The following is a 20,593-nucleotide window of genomic DNA, read 5'->3' on the forward strand; positions in this document are numbered from 1 at the left end:
ATTTCAATATTATCGCTTGCACAGTGCTCCTTGGGATGTTTAAAGCTTGGGAAATCTTTTTGTATCCAAATCCGGCTTTAAACTTCTTCACAACAGTATCTCGGACCTGCCTGGTGTGTTCCTTGTTCTTCATGATGCTCTCTGCGCTTTTAACGGACCTCTGAGACTATCACAGTGCAGGTGCATTTATACGGAGACTTGATTACACACAGGTGGATTGTATTTATCATCATTAGTCATTTAGGTCAACATTGGATCATTCAGAGATCCTCACTGAACTTCTGGAGAGAGTTTGCTGCACTGAAAGTAAAGGGGCTGAATAATTTTGCACGCCCAATTTTTCAGTTTTTGATTTGTTAAAAAAGTTAGAAATATCCAATAAATGTCGTTCCACTTCATGATTGTGTCCCACTTGTTGTTGATTCTTCACAAAAAAATACAGTTTTATATCTTTATGTTTGAAGCCTGAAATGTGGCAAAAGGTCGCAAAGTTCATGGGGGGCGAATACTTTCGCAAGGCACTGTAGCTGCACACCTGGTGATGTTTGCCCCCACGCTGTCCAGGGACTTGGATGGTTGCCCACGGGCCAATGAAATTCTGACCTCTCTTCCTTGTCTTGGACAGGTTGTAGCCTGCCTCATCCAAAGATAGGAATTTGTGACAGTTTTCTTCAGCATCCAGCTCCATCACCCTCTAAAAATACATTTTAGAAAGAGAATTACTGCTTACAATGATGTAGAATCTTTGGGGAATTTTTCACAACAGGCATCTTGAAACTGAACATACCTGAACATACTCAGTTCTCAGTTGCTTCACTCTGTCTGCATTTCTTTCAAAAGGCACACGGTATAGCTGTTTTAGAGACACCTGGGGCCTTTTCAGCATGCAGGCAATAGTCAGCAAATGTATGTCTTCCACATTGTTGAACATGTCGTCATTGTCCAAGATGTGCTGGTGAATTTCTGTAAGGCGAAAATAATTTCTGTCCCGAACCAAATTGACCACAGCCCGCTCTTGTTGGTCAGAATTTTGCCTCTGCCTCCCCTATTTGGCCTAGTCTCAATTCTGCAGGGAAAATTACAGTAAGAACACATTTAGTCATATCACCTACACATTGGCATGCAGTATACAGTCATTTGACAATTGAGAGTATAATGTTTAGTTCATGCTGAAGATTTAACGGTTCTCATTGCGGAAAGTTTTGATGATTGAGGCCACGGTTGATCTTCTGAGGTTTGGTTGAATCATTGTAGCTGCCTCAGTCATTGTCCTGCCATGATCTGGAAAAGTGGTACATGGGACCATAGAAACAGTTTCTGATAAAGAATGATGATGAAATATTACATCCATAGATGATGTAGTCCAATTGGTTGATGTTCCACAGTAATTGGTATCAATGGATCTCGTTAACCTGAAACTTCCATGATCTAAACATGGAATATTGTTAGTCAGTTTCAATAAAACTATGCATTACGTGTAATGCAACAGTTACTATCATTTTGAGCAGTTGTAGAAATTGATAGTTAGATCATTGTAATGAAATGAATAGAGAGTCATCTCAGATGTGTGAATTACATTTTGAAAAGGTAATACTTTTATGATATTAAGTTGTGTCATTTTGAACAGGTGATTTTAGTTCAATGAACAAATGATCTTAGCTCTATGTGTACTGTATCCAAGCAATTGGAAAAAGTGTTGAGTTTTGTAAAATGTTGATTCATTTTGATCATCAGTTGTGAGTTTTGTGTCGAGAGTTTTGAAAAACGATATCAAGGTTATGAAATTAGTGCCGAAGTGATTGTAAAAAACTGTAAAGTAGGACTCCAGTCTCCTTTTCACCTAATTTAACACCTGATTTACTTAACCAACATCTCAATAGGTGGTCCAGGTCAGTCATGACATAGCACAAGTGAGGGGTGGCTGTTCCTCTTTTGTTCTCTATAGGCTGATGACATCACAACTTCCCATCAGAACAACTCCATCAGACCAACACCATCAGACCAACTCCATCAGACCAACTCCATCAGACCAACACCATCAGACCAAATCCATCAGACCAAATCCATCAGACCAACACCATCAGACCAACTCCATCAGACCAACACTGTCAGACCAACACCATCAGACCAACACTATCAGACCAACTCCATCAGACCAACACCATCAGACCAACTCCATCAGACCAACACCATCAGACCAACTCCATCAGACCAACTCCATCAGACCAACACCATCAGACCAAATCCATCAGACCAAATCCATCAGACCAACACCATCAGACCAACTCCATCAGACCAACACTATCAGACCAACATCATCAGACCAACACTATCAGACCAACACCATCAGACCAACACCATCAGACCAACTCCATCAGACCAACTCCATCCGACCAACTCCAGCAGACCAACACCATCAGACCAAATCCATCAGACCAACACTATCAGATCAACACCATCAGACCAACACTATCAGACCAACTCCATCAGACCAACACCATCAGACCAACTCCATCAGACCAACTCCATCAGACCAACTCCATCAGACCAACACCATCAGACCAATTCCATCAGACACACTCCATCAGACCAACACCATCAGACCAACTCCATCAGACCAAATCCATCAGACCAACTTCATCAGACCAACTCCATCAGACCAACTCCATAAGACCAACTCCATCAGGCCAAATCCATCAGACCAACACCATCAGACCAAATCCATCAGACCAAATCCATCAGACCAACACCATCAGACCAACTCCATAAGACCAACTCCATCAGACCAACTCCATCAGACCAACTCCATCAGACCAACTCCATCAGACCAAATCCATCAGACCAAATCCATCAGACCAACTCCATCAGACCAACTCCATCAGACCAAATCCATCAGACCAAATCCACCAGACCAACACTATCAGACCAAATCCATCAGACCAACTCCATCAGACCAACACCATTAGACCAACTCCATCAGACCAACTACATCAGACCAAATCCATCAGACCAACACTATCAGACCAACTCCATCAGACCAACACCATCAGACCCACTCCATTAGACCAACTCCATCAGACCAACTCCATTAGACCAACTCCATCAGACCAACACCATCAGACCAACTCCATTAGACCAACTCCATCAGACCAACACCATCAGACCAACTCCATCAGACCAACTCCATCAGACCAACTCCATCAGACCAACACCATCAGACCAACACCATCAGACCAACTCCATTAGACCAACTCCATCAGACCAACTCCATCAGACCAACTCCATCAGAGCAACACCATCAGACCAACTCCATCAGACCAAATCCATCAGACAAACACTATCAGACCAAATCCACCAGACCAACACTATCAGACCAAATCCATCAGACCAACTCCATCAGACCAACACCATTAGACCAACTCCATCAGACCAACTACATCAGACCAAATCCATCAGACCAACACCATCAGACCAACTCCATTAGACCAACTCCATCAGACCAACTCCATTAGACCAACTCCATCAGACCAACACCATCAGACCAACTCCATTAGACCAACACCATCAGACCAACACCATCCGACCAACTCCATTAGACCAACTCCATCAGACCAACACCATCAGACCAACTCCATCAGACCAACTCCATCAGACCAACTCCATCAGACCAACACCATCAGACCAACACCATCAGACCAACTCCATTAGACCAACTCCATTAGACCAACACCATCAGACCAACACCATCAGACCAACTCCATCAGACCAACTCCATTAGACCAACTCCATTAGGCCAACACCATCAGACCAACACCATCAGACCAACTCCATCAGACCAACTCCATCAGACCAACTCCATCAGACCAACACCATCAGACCAACTCCATCAGACCAACTCCATTAGACCAACACCATCAGACCAACACCATCAGACCAACTCCATTAGACCAACTCCATCAGACCAACACCATCAGACCAACTCCATCAGACCAACTCCATTAGACCAACACCATCAGACCAACTCCATCAGACCAACACTATCCGACCAACTCCATTAGACCAACTCCATCAGACCAACACCATCATACCAACTCCATTAGACCAACTCCATCAGACCAACACCATCAGACCAACTCCATCAGACCAACTCCATTAGACCAACACCATCAGACCAACTCCATCAGACCAACACTATCAGACCAACTCCATTAGACCAACACCATCAGACCAACACCATCAGACCAACTCCATCAGACCAACTCCATCAGACCAACACCATCAGACCAACACCATCAGACCAACTCCATTAGACCAACACCATCAGACCAACTCTTTGAATGTCTTTCTCCTTGAAGTTTGCAGTTACTGTATGTCTAAAGAACACTATTTTGTTCAAAACATGTTTTTCTGTCCTTTAGTGTGTGTATTTTGCTGTATTTTTACTTGGGATATACACTTTTCAACAGTAACATTTCAACAATCACTGTAGGATATCTTTACAGTGAATTTCCTGCAATTCTACACATTTTGCCATGGAGCAGGCAGATATATGTGCAGTTGTATAGCTAATCTCAAGTTATTCTATACATTTTGCCATTGAGCAGACAGATATATGTGCAGTTGTATATCATCATGTATATCTCAGCCTCATTTTGCCATGAGGCTGAGAGAACATCAACTGATGTGTTCATATGCTATCTGGGGGGAGGGTCCTGACCTCAAGGGGGCCTTCAACCGCCTTGTTCATGGTGCTATCTTCTAGGGGGGTGGGGGACTTCCAGGGGGTCCACAACTGACATGTTCTCTCTCTGTCTCTCTCTCTCTCTGTCTCTATCTCACTATCTCTTTCTCTCTCTTTCTCTCTCTCTCTCTCTCTCTCTCTCTCCCTCTCTCTCTGTCTCTCTCTGTCTCTATCTCACTATCTCTCTCTCTCTCCCTCTCTCCCTCTCTTTCTGTCTCTCTCTGTCTCTATCTCACTCTCTCTTTCTCTCTCTTTATCTCTCTCTCTCTCTCTCTCTCTTTCTCTCTCTCTCTCTCTCTCTCTCTCTCTCCCTCTCTCTGTCTCTCTCTGTCTCTGTCTCTATCTCACTATCTCTCTCTCTCTCTTTCTCTCTCTCTCTCTCTCTCTCTCTCTCTCTCTCTCTCTCTCTCTCTCTCTCTCTCTCTCTCTCTCTCTCTGTCCAGGTGAGGTATTTCATTCCTGGGTTCCTGGGCGTCTGTCTCTGTCCTCTGCCTCAGAACGCTGCGTCTCCCTGGGGGGACAATTAGCCACGGTGGGACAGCTCTACCTGGCCTGGAAGACAGGGCTGGATGTCTGTGCTCCAGGCTGGCTCTCTGACGGCAGTGTCCGCTACCCTATCACCCAGCCCAGGCAGGGCTGTGGAGGGGACCAGCCAGGGGTCCGGACCGTTGTACCCAACACCAATGGAACCACAACCAGCAGCGGATCAGCCAATGCTACGGACACCATACCACTCTATGACGCCTATTGCTACAGAGGTGAGAATGAAGCTATGATGACCGGACCATCTCTACTTAATCACCTTGTCAAATCAAATCAAATTGTATTTGTCACATGTGCAGAATACAACATGTGTAAACCTTACAGTGAAATGCTTACTTAAGAGCCCCTAAACAACAATGCAGTTATACAAAAATATGGATAAGAATAAGAGATACAAGTAACAAGTAATTAAAGAGCAGCAGTAAAATTACAATAGTGAGACTATATACAGGGGGGTACCTGTATAGAGTCAATGTGCGGGGGGCACCGGTTAGTTGAGGTAATGTGTACATGTAGGTAGAGTTCTTAAAGTGACTATGCATAGTTGATAACAACGGAGAGTAGCAGCAGTGTAAAAGGGGGTATTTGATTAGGTGTTCGGCAGGTACCCTAGTGGTTAGAGCGTTGGGCTTGTAACTGAAAGGTTGCTAGATTGAATCCCAGAGCGGACAAGGTAAAAATCTGTCGTTCTGCCCCCGAACAAGGTAGTTAACCCACTGTTCCTAGGCTGTCATTGTAAATAAGAATTTGTTCTTAACTGGCTTCCCTAGTTACATAAAGGTATAATTGTAAAAAAATATGACTTGGGGGTAGAAGCTGTTTTGAAGCCTCTTGGACCTACACTTGGCACTCCGGTACCACTTGCCGTGCGGTAGCAGAGAAAACATTCTATGACTAGGGTGGCTGGAGTCTTTGACAATTATTAGTGCCTTCCTCTGACATGGTATGGAGGTCCTGGATGGCAGGAAGCTTGGCCCCAGTGATGTACTGGGCCGTACGCACTACCCTCTGTAGTGCGAACGGAGGCCGAGCAGTTGCTCTCGATGTTGCAGCTGTAGAAACGTTTGAGGATCTGAGGACCCATGACAAATATTTTCAGTCTACTGAGGGGGAATTGGTTTTGTCGTGCCCTCTTCACGACTGTCTTGGTGTGCTAGGACCATGTTAGTTTGTTGGTGATGTGGACACCAAGGAACTTGAAGCTCTCAACCTGCTCGAATGCAGCCCCGTCGAGGAGAATGGGGCCGTGCTCGGTCCTATTTTTCCTGTAGTCCACAATCATCTCCTTTGTCTTGATCACGTTGAGGGAGAGGTTTTTGTCCTTGCACCACACGGCCAGGTCTCCGACCTTCTCTCCAAAGGCTGTCTCGTCGTTGTCAGTGATCGGGCCTACCACTGTTGTGTCATCGGCAAACTTAATGATGGTGTTGGAGTCGTGCCTGGCTGTGCAGTCATGAGTGAAAAGGGAGCACAGGAGGGGACTGAGCACGCACCCCTGAGGGGCCCCTGTGTTGAGGATCAGCGTGGCAGATGTGTTGTTACCTACCCTTACCACCTGGGGGATGTCCGTCAAGGAAGACTAGGATCCAGTTGCAGAGGGAGGTGTTTAGTCCCAGGGTCCTTAGCTTATTGATGAGCTTTGAGGGCACTATGGTGTTGAATGCTGAGCTATAGTCAATGAATAGCATTCTCACATAGGTGTTCCTTTTGTCCAGGCGGGAAAGGGCAGTGCGGCGTGCAATAGAGATTTCATCATCTGTGGATCTGTTGGGGCGATATGCAAATTGGAGTGGGTCTAGGATTTCTGGGATAATGGTGTTGATGTGAGCCATGACCAGCCTTTCGAAGCACTTCATGGCTGCAGATGTGAATGTAGTCATTTAGGCAGGTTACCTTAGTGTTCTTGGGCACAGGCACTATAGTGGTCTGCTTGAAACATGTTGGTTTAAAAACTTGGGCAGGAAGAGGTTTAAAATATCAAAGAAGATACTTGACAGTTGGTCAGTGCATGCTCGCAGTACACATCCTGGTAATCCGTCTGGCCCTGCGGCCTTGTGAATGTTGACCTGTTTAAAGGTCTTACTCACATCGGCTGCGGAGAGCGTTGTCACACATTCTTCCAGAACAGCTGGTGGTCTCATGCATGTTTCAGTGTTATTTGCCTCAAAGCGAGCATAGAAGTAGTTTAGCTCATATCATTCAAATTGATTTCTTGTGAGGTAACCATACACTTTTGCCCACCATGACATGCGTTTTCATGGACGTAACGATAGCAACATGGGTTTTGTTTTTGATGATGTTAAAGGCCCAGTGCAGTCAAAAAAATGTTTTTCCTGTGTTTTATATGTATTTCCACACTTTTTGATTGGAATAATACTATGAAATTGTGTAAATTATGATAATGCACTTTTAGTTTAACAGCTGTTTTAAAAGACCTCCTGAAATTTCTGCCTGTTTTGGTTGGATGGTTAATTAGTTAATGAATTTGCTCATAGACATTTGACTGCATTGTTATGAGCTAGCAACATAAGCATTTCACTGCACCGCTATACCACCTGCTAAACTGTGTACGTGACCAATAAACCCTCTTTCTTCTGATTTGAAGAAAGAGAGTTCCAAACCTTTCTGCCAATAACAGCTAGTTTTCAGTTTTCCACTCCCAACTTAGACCACTCCTGGACAGTCCTAGAAAAATTCTTGCTGGAAAAATTGCCCTTTGCTAAGAAGCAATTTTTTGTTTCTTTTTGACCATTTTAATTGCAAACTATCACAATAAGTTACTTCATTATATCCCAGAAATGATTTGATATTTAGATAAAAAATGGCTGCATTGGGCCTAACCTGTCTCGTTTTTAGAAGGGTACTGCTGGATATACTTCTAGGAAGTGAAAGAGGACTTTAGTGAGGGAAGGAGAAGAGAGATTATTCCTTATTAGACATGAATTCATTGCAAATACTGTCCGTACATTCTTGGTCATTGTTCATTCATAGGCTTTTCGCATCTCCTGTGCATGCATACTTTACAATTCCTTATGGTCTCATCATATGTTTACTGGCATGTGATTTAACTTGGACATCTGTCCGCTTTCTCCTTGAGGTAAAGCATGAGGAATGTGTTTCCGTCATTTAGAATGAAGCTGGACTGAATGAATCATTCAGAATGAAGCTGCACTGAATTAATCATTCAGATTGAAGCTAAACTAAATTAATAATTCAGAATGAAGCTGCACTAAATGAATCATTCAGAATGACGCTGCACTGAATGAATCATTCAGATTGAAGCTGAACTAAATGAATCATTCAGAATGAAGCTGCACAAAATTAATCATTCAGAATAAAGCTGCACTGAATGAATCATTCAGATTGAAACTACACTAAATGAATCATTCAGAATAAAGCTGCACTAAATGAATCATTCAGAATGACGCTGCACTGAATGAATCATTCAGATTGAAGCTGAACTAAATTAATCATTCAGAATGAAGCTGCACTAAATGAATCATTCAGAATAAAGCTGCACTGAATGAATCATTCAGATTGAAACTACACTAAATGAATCATTCAGAATGAAGCTGCACTAAATGAATCATTCAGATTGAAACTGCACGAAATTAATCATTCAGATAGAAACTGCACAAAATGAATAATTCAGAATGAAGCTGCACTGAATTAGTCAGTCATTGACTCTTATTGTGCCTCACAGGGAACGTGAAGAAGCCAGGACCCATCTCTAGGATCTACACGTCTTTGTGGAAGCCTTGGAGCCAGCTGACCGGCTCCAGCCACTCAGAAAACTTGGGAACAGACAGTCCTGCCCTGGCTACTGAGACCACCAGCAGCACACCGACCACCGGTGGGTTTGGAAATGAATGGATAGATTCATGTTTTTTTTATATTTTTTACATTGTTGAATGGAAACAAGGTTTTTTAATTATATTTTTCTATTCTATTCTGATTCTATCATTAATACTCCTCTCTCTACCGTAGTCACAGAGAGCCGTAACCTTTCACCATCTGATGACCTCACACCCTCAAACTGGACCGGATTGGTTGATCTGGAGGAAGAGGCCCACTCTTGTAAGAAACATTATTTGCAACTTAAATTACACCCTATTACTGTAACCATATAGATCACAACTTTTGACCAAAGTTACTGGTTGCTTTGGTTGATTATTTTTACTGTAATTCAGCATGTTTGTCTTCTCAGCCACAGAGTCCTCTGAGGGTTATGTCACCCTGCAGTTGAGCCCAGGAGAGAGCTCTCTAGCCTGGGGAGACCTGGGAGACATGGACCCTGACTCTGGAGCTTTCCTCAGACCTCCAGCCACACCCAGCCCCAGCCCAAGTACTACCACTCAGGAAGAACTATCACCCTCGACCCCAGCTGACAGAAAGGTTGGTCAGTTTTACAACATCCGTTTATTACAAGTACTGAATCATCAAGTACTTTGGCATATTGGCACTTTTTTGGCCCTAGTATCGTTTACTGTACAGTACATTCATTGTATTGGTGTATGGTGGCCTCTGTCTAAAGGTGATGGCCAAGATAGTGAAGTCCATGTGGAAGCCATGGAACTACCTGGCAGAAGGTACCCCAGGAACAGGCAGTCCAGAGGGGGAGAGAAAGGGAAGTGCAGCAGGGACTCTGACAGACAGTGTGGCTGTACCCACCGGCTCTCCTGCTCCAGGTTAGTGCTTTTTTCTTTATTTAGGTTGGGATACTGAGATTTACAGGTAGAGAGTAATGTATCATCATTTAGGTTTTTTCCAAAAGACCAGGGATCTGTGGCTGAGAAGACAAACATGCTAAATCTTTTATCCAAAGCAACTTACAGTCATGTGTGCATACATTTTACATATCCCATAGCCGCTGGGCCAGGGAATTGAACCCACTATCTTGATGTTGTAAGAACCACACTCTACCAACTGAGCTACAGGGGACCACAGTGAATATAAGAGAGAAAGAGAGAGTGTGTTTGTGAGTGGGTGTGAACGTTTGTCTGGGTTAAAAACTGTCTGGGTGGTAATTCAATAAGGACTGGCCTTTTCAGTAGTCTAGACTTCATTAATACAAATATGTTCTCTGGCCCCTTTTAACCCACAGGCATAAATGTTTAACAGAGAAGGGAACCTTAGACATTGTTTTTCTGCATTTTCTCTCTCTCGCTCTCAAATCAAAATCAAATCAAATGTATTTATATAGCCCTTCGTACATCAGCTGATATCTCAAAGTGCTGTACAGAAACCCTGCCTAAAACCCCAAACAGCAAGCAATGCAGGTGTAAAAGCACGGTGGCTAGGAAAAACTCCCTAGAAAGGCCAAAACCTAGGAAGAAACCTAGAGAGGAACCAGGCTATGAGGAGTGGCCAGTCCTCTTCTGGCAGTGCCGGGTGGAGATTATAACAGAACATGGCCAAGATGTTCAAATGTTCATAAATTACTAGCATGGTAAAATAATAATAATCACAGTAGTTGTCGAGGGTGCAGCAAGTCAGCACCTCAGGAGTAAATGTCAGTTGGCTTTTCATAGCCGATCATTAAGAGTATCTCTACCACTCCTGCTGTCTCTAGAGAGTTGAAAACAGCAGGTCTGGGACAGGTAGCACGTCCGGTGAACAGGTCAGGATTCCATAGCCGCAGGCAGAACAGTTGAAACTGGAGCAGCAGCACGGCCAGGTGGACTGGAGACAGCAAGGAGTCATCATGCCAGGTAGTCCTGAGGTATGGTCCTAGGGCTGATGCCATTAAAAGGTAATTTACCACCTTCACAAGTGCAGTCTCAGTGCTATGATGGGGTCTAAAACCAGACTGAAGCATTTCGTATACATTGTTTGTCTTCAGGAAGGCAGTGAGATGCTACGCAACCGATTTTTCTAAACATTTGAGAGGAATGGAAGATTCGATATAGGCCGATAGTTTTTTATATTTTCTGGGTCAAGGTTTGGCTTTTTCAAGAGAGGCCTTATTACTGCTTCTTTTAGTGAGTTTGGTACACCTCTCTCTCTCTCTCTCTCTCTCTCTCTTCCTCTCTTTCTCTCTCTCTCTCTTCCTCTCTCTCTCTCTCTCTCTCTCTCTCAATTCAATTCAATTCAAGGGGCTTTATTGGCATTGTAAACATGTGTTAACATTGCCAAAGCAAGTGAAATAGATAATAAACAATAAAATAAATGAACTGTAAACATTACACTCACAAACGTTCCAAAATAATAAAGACATTTGTCTACATACAGTGTTGTAATGATGTGCAAATAAATTACAAAAGGGAAAATAAATAAACGTAAATATGGGTTGTATTTACAATGGTGTTTGTTCTTCACTGGTTGCCCTTTTCTTGTGGTAACAGATCACAAATCTTGCTGCTGTGATGGCACACTGTGGTATTTCACCCAATAGATATGGGAGTTTATCAAAATTTGATTTGTTTTCAAATTCTCTGTGGGTCTGTGTAATCTGAGGGAAATACAGTGCCTTGCAAAAGTATTCATCCCCCTTGGTGTTTTTGCTATTTCGGTGCATTACAACCTGTAATTTAAATCGATTTTTATTTGGATTTCATGTAACGGAATACACAAAATAGTCCAAATTGGTGAAGTGAAATGAAAAACATTACTTGCGTGCATACAGTGAGAGAAAAAAGTATTTGATCCCCTGCTGATTTTGTACGTTTGCCCACTGACAAAGAAATGATCAGTCTCTAATTTTAATGGTAGGTTTATTTGAACAGTGAGAGACAGAATAACACGGAACCCAAACCGGCTGCGCACGTGCGCTATCGTGCGCTATCGTGCGCTATTGTGCATACATTTATTTTGCTCCCCCACACTAAACGCGATCACGACAGTCAGGTTAAAATATCAAAACAAACTCTGAACCAATAACATTAATTTGGGGACAGTTCGAAAAGCATTAAGCACGTATGGTAATTTAGCTAGTTAGCTTGCACTTGCTAGCTAACGTTAATTTGTCCTATTTATCTAGCTTGTTGTTGCTAGCTAATTTGTCCTGGGATATAAACATTGAGTTGTTATTTTACCTGAAATGCACAAGGACCTCTACTCCGACAATTCATCCACACATAAAACGGCCAACTGAATCGTTTCCAGTCATCTCTCCTCCTTCCAGGCTTTTTCATCGTTTAATTTATATGGTGATCGCATCTAAACTTTCATTGTATTACCACGGCTACCGGCAAAACAGTTCGTCTTTCAATCACCCACGTGGGTATAATCAATGAGGAGATGGCACGTGGGTACCTGCTTCTATAAACCAATGAGGAGATGGGAGAGGCAGGACTTGCAGCGCGATCTGTGCCAGAAGTAGGAATGAGTTCTATTTTAGCCCTTGGCGTCGCAGACGCTCGTTGGCGCGTGCGAGCAGTGTGGGTGCAATAATTGAATAACATGGATTTCTAAATTTATTTTGCGACGGTCGCACATGCGACGTGTCCGGTATGGTCAGCATGTAACAACAAAAAAATCCAGAAAAACGTATGTCAAAAATGTTATAAATTGATTTGCATTTTAATGAGGAAAATAAGTATTTGACCCCCTCTCAATCAAAAAGATTTCTGGCTCCCAGGTATCTTTTATACAGGTAACGAGCTGAGATTAGGAGCACACTCTTAAAGGGAGTGCTCCTAATCTCAGTTTGTTACCTGTATAAAAGACACCTGTCCACAGAAGCAACAAATCAATCAGATTCCAAACTCTCCACTATGGCCAAGACCAAAGAGCTCTCCAAGTATGTCAGGGACAAGATTGTAGACCTACACAAGGCTGGAATGGGCTACAAGACCATCGCCAAGCAGCTTGGTGAGAAGGTGACAACAGTTGGTGTGATTATTCGCAAATGGAAGAAACACAAAAGATCTGTCAATCTCCCTCGGCCTGGGGCTCCATGCAAGATCTCACCTCGTGGAGTTGCAATGATCATGAGAACAGTGAGGAATCAGACCAGAACTACACGGGAGGATCTTGACAATGATCTCAAGGCAGCTGGGACCATAGTCACGAAGAATACAATTGGTAACACACTACGCCGTGAAGGACTGAAATCCTGCAGCGCCCGCAAGGTCCCCCTGCTCAAGAAAGCACATATACATGCCCGTCTGAAGTTTGCCAATGAACGTGCTTCTACACCTGCATTGCTTGCTGTTTGGGGTTCTAGGCTGGGTTTCTGTACAGCACTTTGAGATATCAGCTGATGTACGAAGGGCAAACTAAATACATTTGATTTGATTTGAACATCTGAATGATTCAGAGGACAACTGGGTGAAAGTGTTGTGGTCAGATGAGACCAAAATGGAGCTCTTTGGCATCAACTCAACTCGCCGTGTTTGGAGGAGGAGGAATGCTGCCTATGACCCTAAGAACACAATCCCCACTGTCAAACATGGAGGTGGAAACAGTATGCGTTAGGGGTGTTTCAATGCTAAGGGGACAGGACAACTTCACAGCATCAATGGGAAGATGGACGGGGCCATGTACCGTCAAATCTTGGGTGAGAACCTCCTTCTCCCAGCCAGGGCATTGAAAATGGGTCATGGATGGGTATTCCAGCATGACAATGACCCAAAACACACAGCCAAGGCAACAAAGGAGTGGCTCACAAAGAAGCACATTAAGGTCCTCGAGTTGCCTAGACAGAAAATCTGTGGAGGGAGCTGAAGATTCGAGTTGCCAAATGTTAGCCTCAAAACCTTAATGACTTGGAGAAGATCTGCAAATAGGAGTGGGACAAAATCACTCCTGAGATGTGTGCAAATTTGGTGGCCAACTACAAGAAACGTCTGACCTCTGTGATTGCCAACAAGGGTTTTGCCACCAAGTACCAAAACATAGAAACAGAAAACATAGAAATAAAGAAACTAGAATGCTCACCCTAGTCACACCCTGGCCTAACCAAAATCGAGAATAATAGCCTCTCTATGGCCAGGGAGTGACACATGGTGGTGGCAGCATCATGCTGTGGGGATATTTTTCATCGGCAGGGACTGGGAAACTGGTCAGAATTGAAGGAATGATTTAGCGATGGCGCTAAATACAGGGAAATTCTTACAGAGATTTGAGACTGGGACGGAGGTTCACCTTCCAGCAGGACAATGACCCTAAGCATACTGCTAAAGCAACAGTCGAATGGTTTAAGGGGAAACATTTTGGAATGGCCTAGTCAAAGCCCATAACTCAATCCAATTGAAAATCTGTGATTCAGAATGCTGTACACCAGCAGAACCCATCCAAGGATCTGGAGCAGTTTTGCCTTGAAGAATGGGTAAAAATCCAAGAGCTGTAATTGCTGCAAAAAAGGTAAAAAGAAAGAAAAAGAAGGTGCCTCTGCAAAGTATTGACTTGGGGGGGGGGGGGGGGGGGGCGTGAATGGTTAGGCACGCTCAAGTTTTCTGTTTTTTTTTTGTCTTATTTCTTGTTTGTTTCACATTTAAAAAATATTATGCATCTTCAAAGTGGTAGGCATGTTGTGTAAATAAAATGATACAACCCCCCCAAAAACAATTTAAATTCCAGGTTGTAAGGCAACAAATTAGGAAAAATGCCAAGGGGGGCGAACACTTTCACAAGCCACTGTATGTGTCTATGGTCATATATTTGGCAGGAGGTTAGGAAGTGCAGCTCAGTTTCTACCTAATTTTGTGGACAGTGTGCAGAGAGCCTGTCTTCTCTTGAGAGTCGGGTCTGCCTACGGTGGCCTTTCTCAATAGTATGCTATGCTCACTGAGTCTTTCAAAGTCAAAGCAAAATTCTGCATGCAGAGTCTCATTTTGGTGTTTGTCTAATGTTGTGAAATGGTTGGTGAGCGGACCCCAGACCTTACAACCAGAAAGGGCAGATCCTAATTGGTATGTTACATTTTGTGTTCCTTTTGATGCCATAGAATTCCCTTCTTGCCTTGTCTCTCAGGTTTATAGAGCAACTGTGTCTAGATGGAATTTGAATTTGTTGTCCTGGCAACTGGACCATTTTTGGAACACCATTATTTTTGTCTTACTGAGATTTACTGTCAATACCCAAGTCTGGCAGAGTCTGTGCTGAATATCTAGGTGCTGCTGTGGGCCCTCCTTGTTTGGGGACAGAGGCACCAGATCATCAGCAAATAGTAGACATTTGACTTCAGATTCTAGTAGGGTGAGGCCGGGTGTTGCAGACTGTTTTAGTGCCCTTGCCAATTCGTTGATATAGATGTTGAAGAGGGTGGGGCTAAAGCTGCATCCCTGTCTCACCTCATGGCCGTGTGGATAGAAAGGTGTGTGTTTTTTGCTCATTTTAACCACACACTTGTTGTTTGTGTATTTTGTAATGTTGTATGTTTTTCCCCTAACACAACTTTCCATCAATTTTTATAGCAGACCCTCATGCCAAATTGAGTCAAAAGCTTTTTTGAAATCAACAAAGCATGAGAAGACTGCCTTTATTTTGGTTTGTTTGTTTGTCAATTAGGGTGTGCAGGGTGAATACGTGGTCTGTCTTACGGTAATTTGGTAAAAAGCCAATTTGATATTTGCTCAGTTACATTGTTTTCGCTGAGGAAATTTATGAGTCTGCTGTTAATGATAATGTTGAGGATTTACCCAAGGTTGATGTTGACTTATATCTCAAAGTAGTTATTGGGGTCAAATTTTGTGGATTGGGTTGATCAGTCCTTGGTTCCAAATATTGGGGAAGATGCCAGAGTGAGTTAAATGGGTTGGATTCTATGGATTCTTCCATTACATTGAGCTGATTTCTGACGTGCTTTTCCTTCTTTTCCCATATTGTATTTCTGTAATGTTTTCGTGATTCACCATACTGAAGGTGTAGGCTCAGGTTTTCTGGGTCTCCATGTTTTTGGTTGGATAGGTTTCTCAATTTCTGTCTTAGGTTTTTGCATTCTTCATCAAACCATTTGTCATTGTTGTTAATTTTCTTAGGTTGTCTGCTTGACATTTTTTTATTTGATAGGGACACTGATATACTGTTTAGTTTTTCATCTGCCAAGTTTACACCTTCACTATTACAGTAAAACGTTTTGTTCAGGAAGTTGTCTAAAAGGGATTGAATTTGTTGTTGCCTCATTGTTTTATGGTAGGTTTCTGCACTGCTTTCCTTCCATCTATAGTATTTGTTGATATTATTCAATTCCTTTGGCTTTGATGCCTCATGATTGAGGATTGCTCTGTTCAAGTAGACTGGGATTTTGCTGTGATCTGTTAGGGATGTCAGTGGGCTGACTGTGAACTCTCTGAGAGACTCTGGGTTGAGGTCAGTGATAAGTAGTCTACAGTACTACTGCCAAGAGATGAGTTATAGGTGTGCCTACCGTAGGAGTCCCCTCTAAATCTACCATTGTCTATATACATGCCCAGCGTGTGACAGAGCTGCAGGAGTTGTGACCCTTTTTTGTTTGTTTTGTTGTCATAGTTGTGTCTTGAGGGGTATATGGCGGAGGGATTGGTGTCACCTCAAGGTAGGTGTTTGTCCCCCTGTGTGCTGAGGGTGTCAGGCTCTTGTCCAGTTCTAGCATTAGGTCGCCACAGACTAGTACATGTCCTTAGGCCTGTAAATGGTTGATTTCTTAGTAGTGTGGTGGATGGGACTACCAGCTCTCTGAAACCTAGAGGGCAACCAGTGGGTCCATCTCCTCTATACCACCCACCTGGTAGTGTGGTGGATGGGACTACCAGCTCTCTGTAACCTAGAGGGCAACCAGTGGGTCCATCTCCTCTATACCACCCACCTGGTAGTGTGGTGGATGGGACTACCAGCTCTCTGTAACCTAGAGGGCAACCAGTGGGTCCATCTCCTCTATACCACCCACCTGGTAGTGTGGTGGATGGGACTACCAGCTCTCTGTAACCTAGAGGGCAACCAGTGGGTCCATCTCCTCTATACCACCCACCTGGTAGTGTGGTGGATGGGACTACCAGCTCTCTGTAACCTAGAGGGCAACCAGTGGGTCCATCTCCTCTATACCACCCACCTGGTAGTTTGGTGGATGGGACTACCAGCTCTCTGTAACCTAGAGGGCAACCAGTGGATCCATCTCCTCTATACCACCCACCTGGTAGTTTGGTGGATGGGACTACCAGCTCTCTGTAACCTAGAGGGCAACCAGTGGGTCCATCTCATCTATACCATGTTTCTTGAGGATGACAATGTCTGCATTTCTAATTTCTTTGGTGAAGTCCAGGTTCCTGCTTTTTAGGCCAAAAGCAGATGACCTCAGGCCTGGGATATTCCAGGATGAGATAGTGAAGGCTTTGTGTTCCATAAAGTGTCCAAAGTTGTTAGTCGTGTGATTTTGCCTCAGACCAGTAAGTGTGAGCAGAGCCTGCTGAGCATCTGGTACATGCCATTGACTTGGGCTATTGCAAGAATGGGGGGTTCAAATCAAATCAAATCAAATTTGATTTGTTACATACACATGGTTAGCAGATGTTAATGCGAGTGTAGCAAAATGCTTGTGCTTCTAGTTCCAACAATGCAGTAATAACCACGAGTACGAGTAATCTAACCGAACAATTCCACAACTACTACCTTATACACACAAGTGTAAAGGGATAAAGAATATGTACATAAAGATATATGAATGAGTGATGGTACAGAACGGCATAGGCAAGATGCAGTAGATGGTATTGAGTACAGTATATACATATGAGATGAGTAATGTAGGGTATGTAAACATAAAAGTGGCATAGTTTAAAGTGGCTAGTGATACATGTATGACATAAAGATGGCAAGATGCAGTAGATGATATAGAGTACAGTATATACATATACATATGAGATGAGTAATGTAGGGTTTGTAAACATTATATTATGTGGCATTGTTTAAAGTGGCTAGTGATACATTTTTTACTTCAATTTCCATTATTAAAGTGGCTGGAGTTGAGTCAGTGTGTTGGCAGTGGCTGTTTAACAGTCTGATGGCCTTGAGATAGAAGCTGTTTTTCAGGGTTGGGCCTGTTTGCCTGCTCACAGCCTGGGCGTATGTGTGTATTTCATCTTGCGGCATTCTTTCTTTCCTTCTCTCTCCCTCTTTCCATATCCCACTGCCTCCTCTAACCTCTTCCCTCTCTTCCCTCTTCAGGTTTATCCTCATGGGGTGGTGGGTGGTGGGATGGCTCAGGACTGGGGGACCTAGATGATACACCACCCACTGGTGAGCCGTCATCCTCCACTGGTGAGCCGTCGTCCTCCGCTGGTGAGCCATCATCCTCCGCTGATGAGCCGTCATCCTCCGCTGGTGAGCCATCGTCCTCCGCTGGTGAGCCTCCGTCCTCCGCTGGTGAGCCATCGTCCTCCGCTGGTGAGCCGTCGTCCTCCGCTGGTGAGCCATCGTCCTCCGCTGGTGAGCCGTCGTCCTCCGCTGGTGAGCCGTCATCCTCCGCTGGTGTGCCATTGTCCTCCGCTGGTGAGCCGTCATCCTCCACTGGTGAGCCATTGTCCTCCGCTGGTGAACCGTCGTCCTTCGCTGATGAGCCGTCATCCTCCGCTGGTGAGCCGTCATCCACCCCTGGTGAGCCGTCGTCCTCCCCTGGTGAGCCGTCATCCTCCACTGGTGAGCCGTCGTCCTCCCCTGGTGTGCCGTCGTCCTCCCCAGGTGAGCCGTCTTCCTCCCCTGGTGAGCCATCGTCCTCCGCTGGTGAGCTGTCGTCCTCCCCTGGTGTGCCGTCGTCCTCCCCTGGTGTGCCGTCGTCCTCCCCTGGTGTGCCGTCGTCCTCCGCTGTTGTGCCGTCGTCCTCCCCTGGTGTGCCGTCGTCCTCCCCTGGTGTGCCGTCGTCCTCCCCTGGTGTGCCGTCGTCCTCCCCTGGTGTGCCGTCGTCCTCCCCTGGTGAGCCATCAGCCTCCCCAGCCCTGCTCACCTCTACCCCCGGCCACAGAGAACCAGTCCTCTGCCTCCACCTCCACCACTGGAGGGTGGGAGGCTATCCCAGACACATGGGTCCAAGTGACCCCATCAACAGGGGTGACCTCACCCCAGCCGGTTTATAGGAGAATGGAAGAGGTTACCACTAGTACCACTAGAGCAGATAGCATAGCCACCGCTGTGAGCGGGAGAACGATGGTGAAAGAGGAGGAAGGGAGTGCCCTGGGGGCATCCGACGAGGCCAGAGGGGAGATCCAGTTTACCGGTATCCCCGTTGGAACAACCAAACCCAAACTCAGGGTCCCTCCATCCAACAACAGAACCATGAGGAAGAACCAGTCACGAGCCAGTGGCAGCACAACTCAACCCGCAGTCAGCAACTCCACAGCTGGGTCAGACAGCAGAGACTCTTCCCCTCCATCCAGACCAGGTGCTGGATCTCCAGCCCCTCCACCCTCAGCCTCAGTCAGCCAGGGCAGCTCCAGGGTGGCATCTCCGTCCATATCCTGGGTCCCCACGGAGAGAGCTGGAGAGTGGGGTGGCGAGGGGCCGGAGAGAGAGCCCCTGGAGGTGCCCTCCGAATCACCAGTGGAGGAGGAGACAGCCTTGTCTCACTCACTCGGCTCTGGGTTGCCTAGCAACATGGACGAGGAAGGTGGCAGAGGTGCCGGATTCAACCAAAGCAACGGAACTCTGGACTCCGCTGGTAAGTCCTGTCTGTCTGTCAGTTAATAAATAAATCAAACAAATTTAATTTAATTTTTTATCCAAAGATTTGCACACACAGCTGAACAAAACACTAGCATCATATTCTTAGTTTCTCTCCATCAGGGCCTCAGTCACGGTGATCTCTGTACAATCCCCACGGTTGTTTCCTCTGTGCTGTTTTTCAATTCCGAGATTATAGCGTGTTGCCTTCCGACCTACAGAACTCCTCATTCCAGACCCATTCTGTATGTACTCCCACTAGGGAATAGGAAGGTGGTCATGCTTCTGTAGATAGTCCTCTGATTAAGCGCCTGATTCAGTCTCTCTCTCTCCAGAGCTGTTTCTCACCTGATAGTGAATGGGGCTTGTAGCTGGTGTACCATATTTCCTGCTTCCTCTTAGGCATTCCTGCTGCATCACACATTCCCGTGGTGATTTATTTTGCTCTCTTGGAAACAGTTGATGTTGTCAACATGTTGTAGATATGTTGTATATTCATCAGAGGCTGAGATGTGATGCATATATGTAGAACCAAAGATTGTGGCTAACAACAGTAAATCGTTTTGACAGAGATGTCAGAGAAAAGCATATCATTGATAGCACATGCTATGTGGTGTTGTTCATTGAGATGATAGCCTCTGGAGGGAAAGCGAGCAGTGTGCCATTTTACCGTCCTGTATTAGCTCCTTGTTTCCATCCCTCACATTAGCAGCCCTGGTACACAAACAGAAACAATGCATA

At 44.8% G+C, this 20,593-nt stretch overlaps 1 protein-coding gene across 1 annotated transcript in view; it reads left to right on the forward strand.

The window, feature by feature from the left end:
- The window catches only part of LOC109874771 (neurocan core protein), a 144,394-nt gene that overhangs the window by 90,298 nt on the left and 33,503 nt on the right, over positions 1-20,593 (forward strand). Inside the window, 7 exon segments of the mRNA XM_031810824.1 lie at positions 5,185-5,499; positions 8,988-9,137; positions 9,272-9,361; positions 9,492-9,679; positions 9,819-9,972; positions 18,365-18,516; positions 18,518-19,850. Coding sequence (XP_031666684.1) covers positions 5,185-5,499; positions 8,988-9,137; positions 9,272-9,361; positions 9,492-9,679; positions 9,819-9,972; positions 18,365-18,516; positions 18,518-19,850 — 2,382 coding nt within the window.

Source organism: Oncorhynchus kisutch, linkage group LG30, assembly GCF_002021735.2.
Source record: "Oncorhynchus kisutch isolate 150728-3 linkage group LG30, Okis_V2, whole genome shotgun sequence".
In the NCBI taxonomy this organism is placed as follows: Eukaryota; Metazoa; Chordata; class Actinopteri; order Salmoniformes; family Salmonidae; genus Oncorhynchus; species Oncorhynchus kisutch.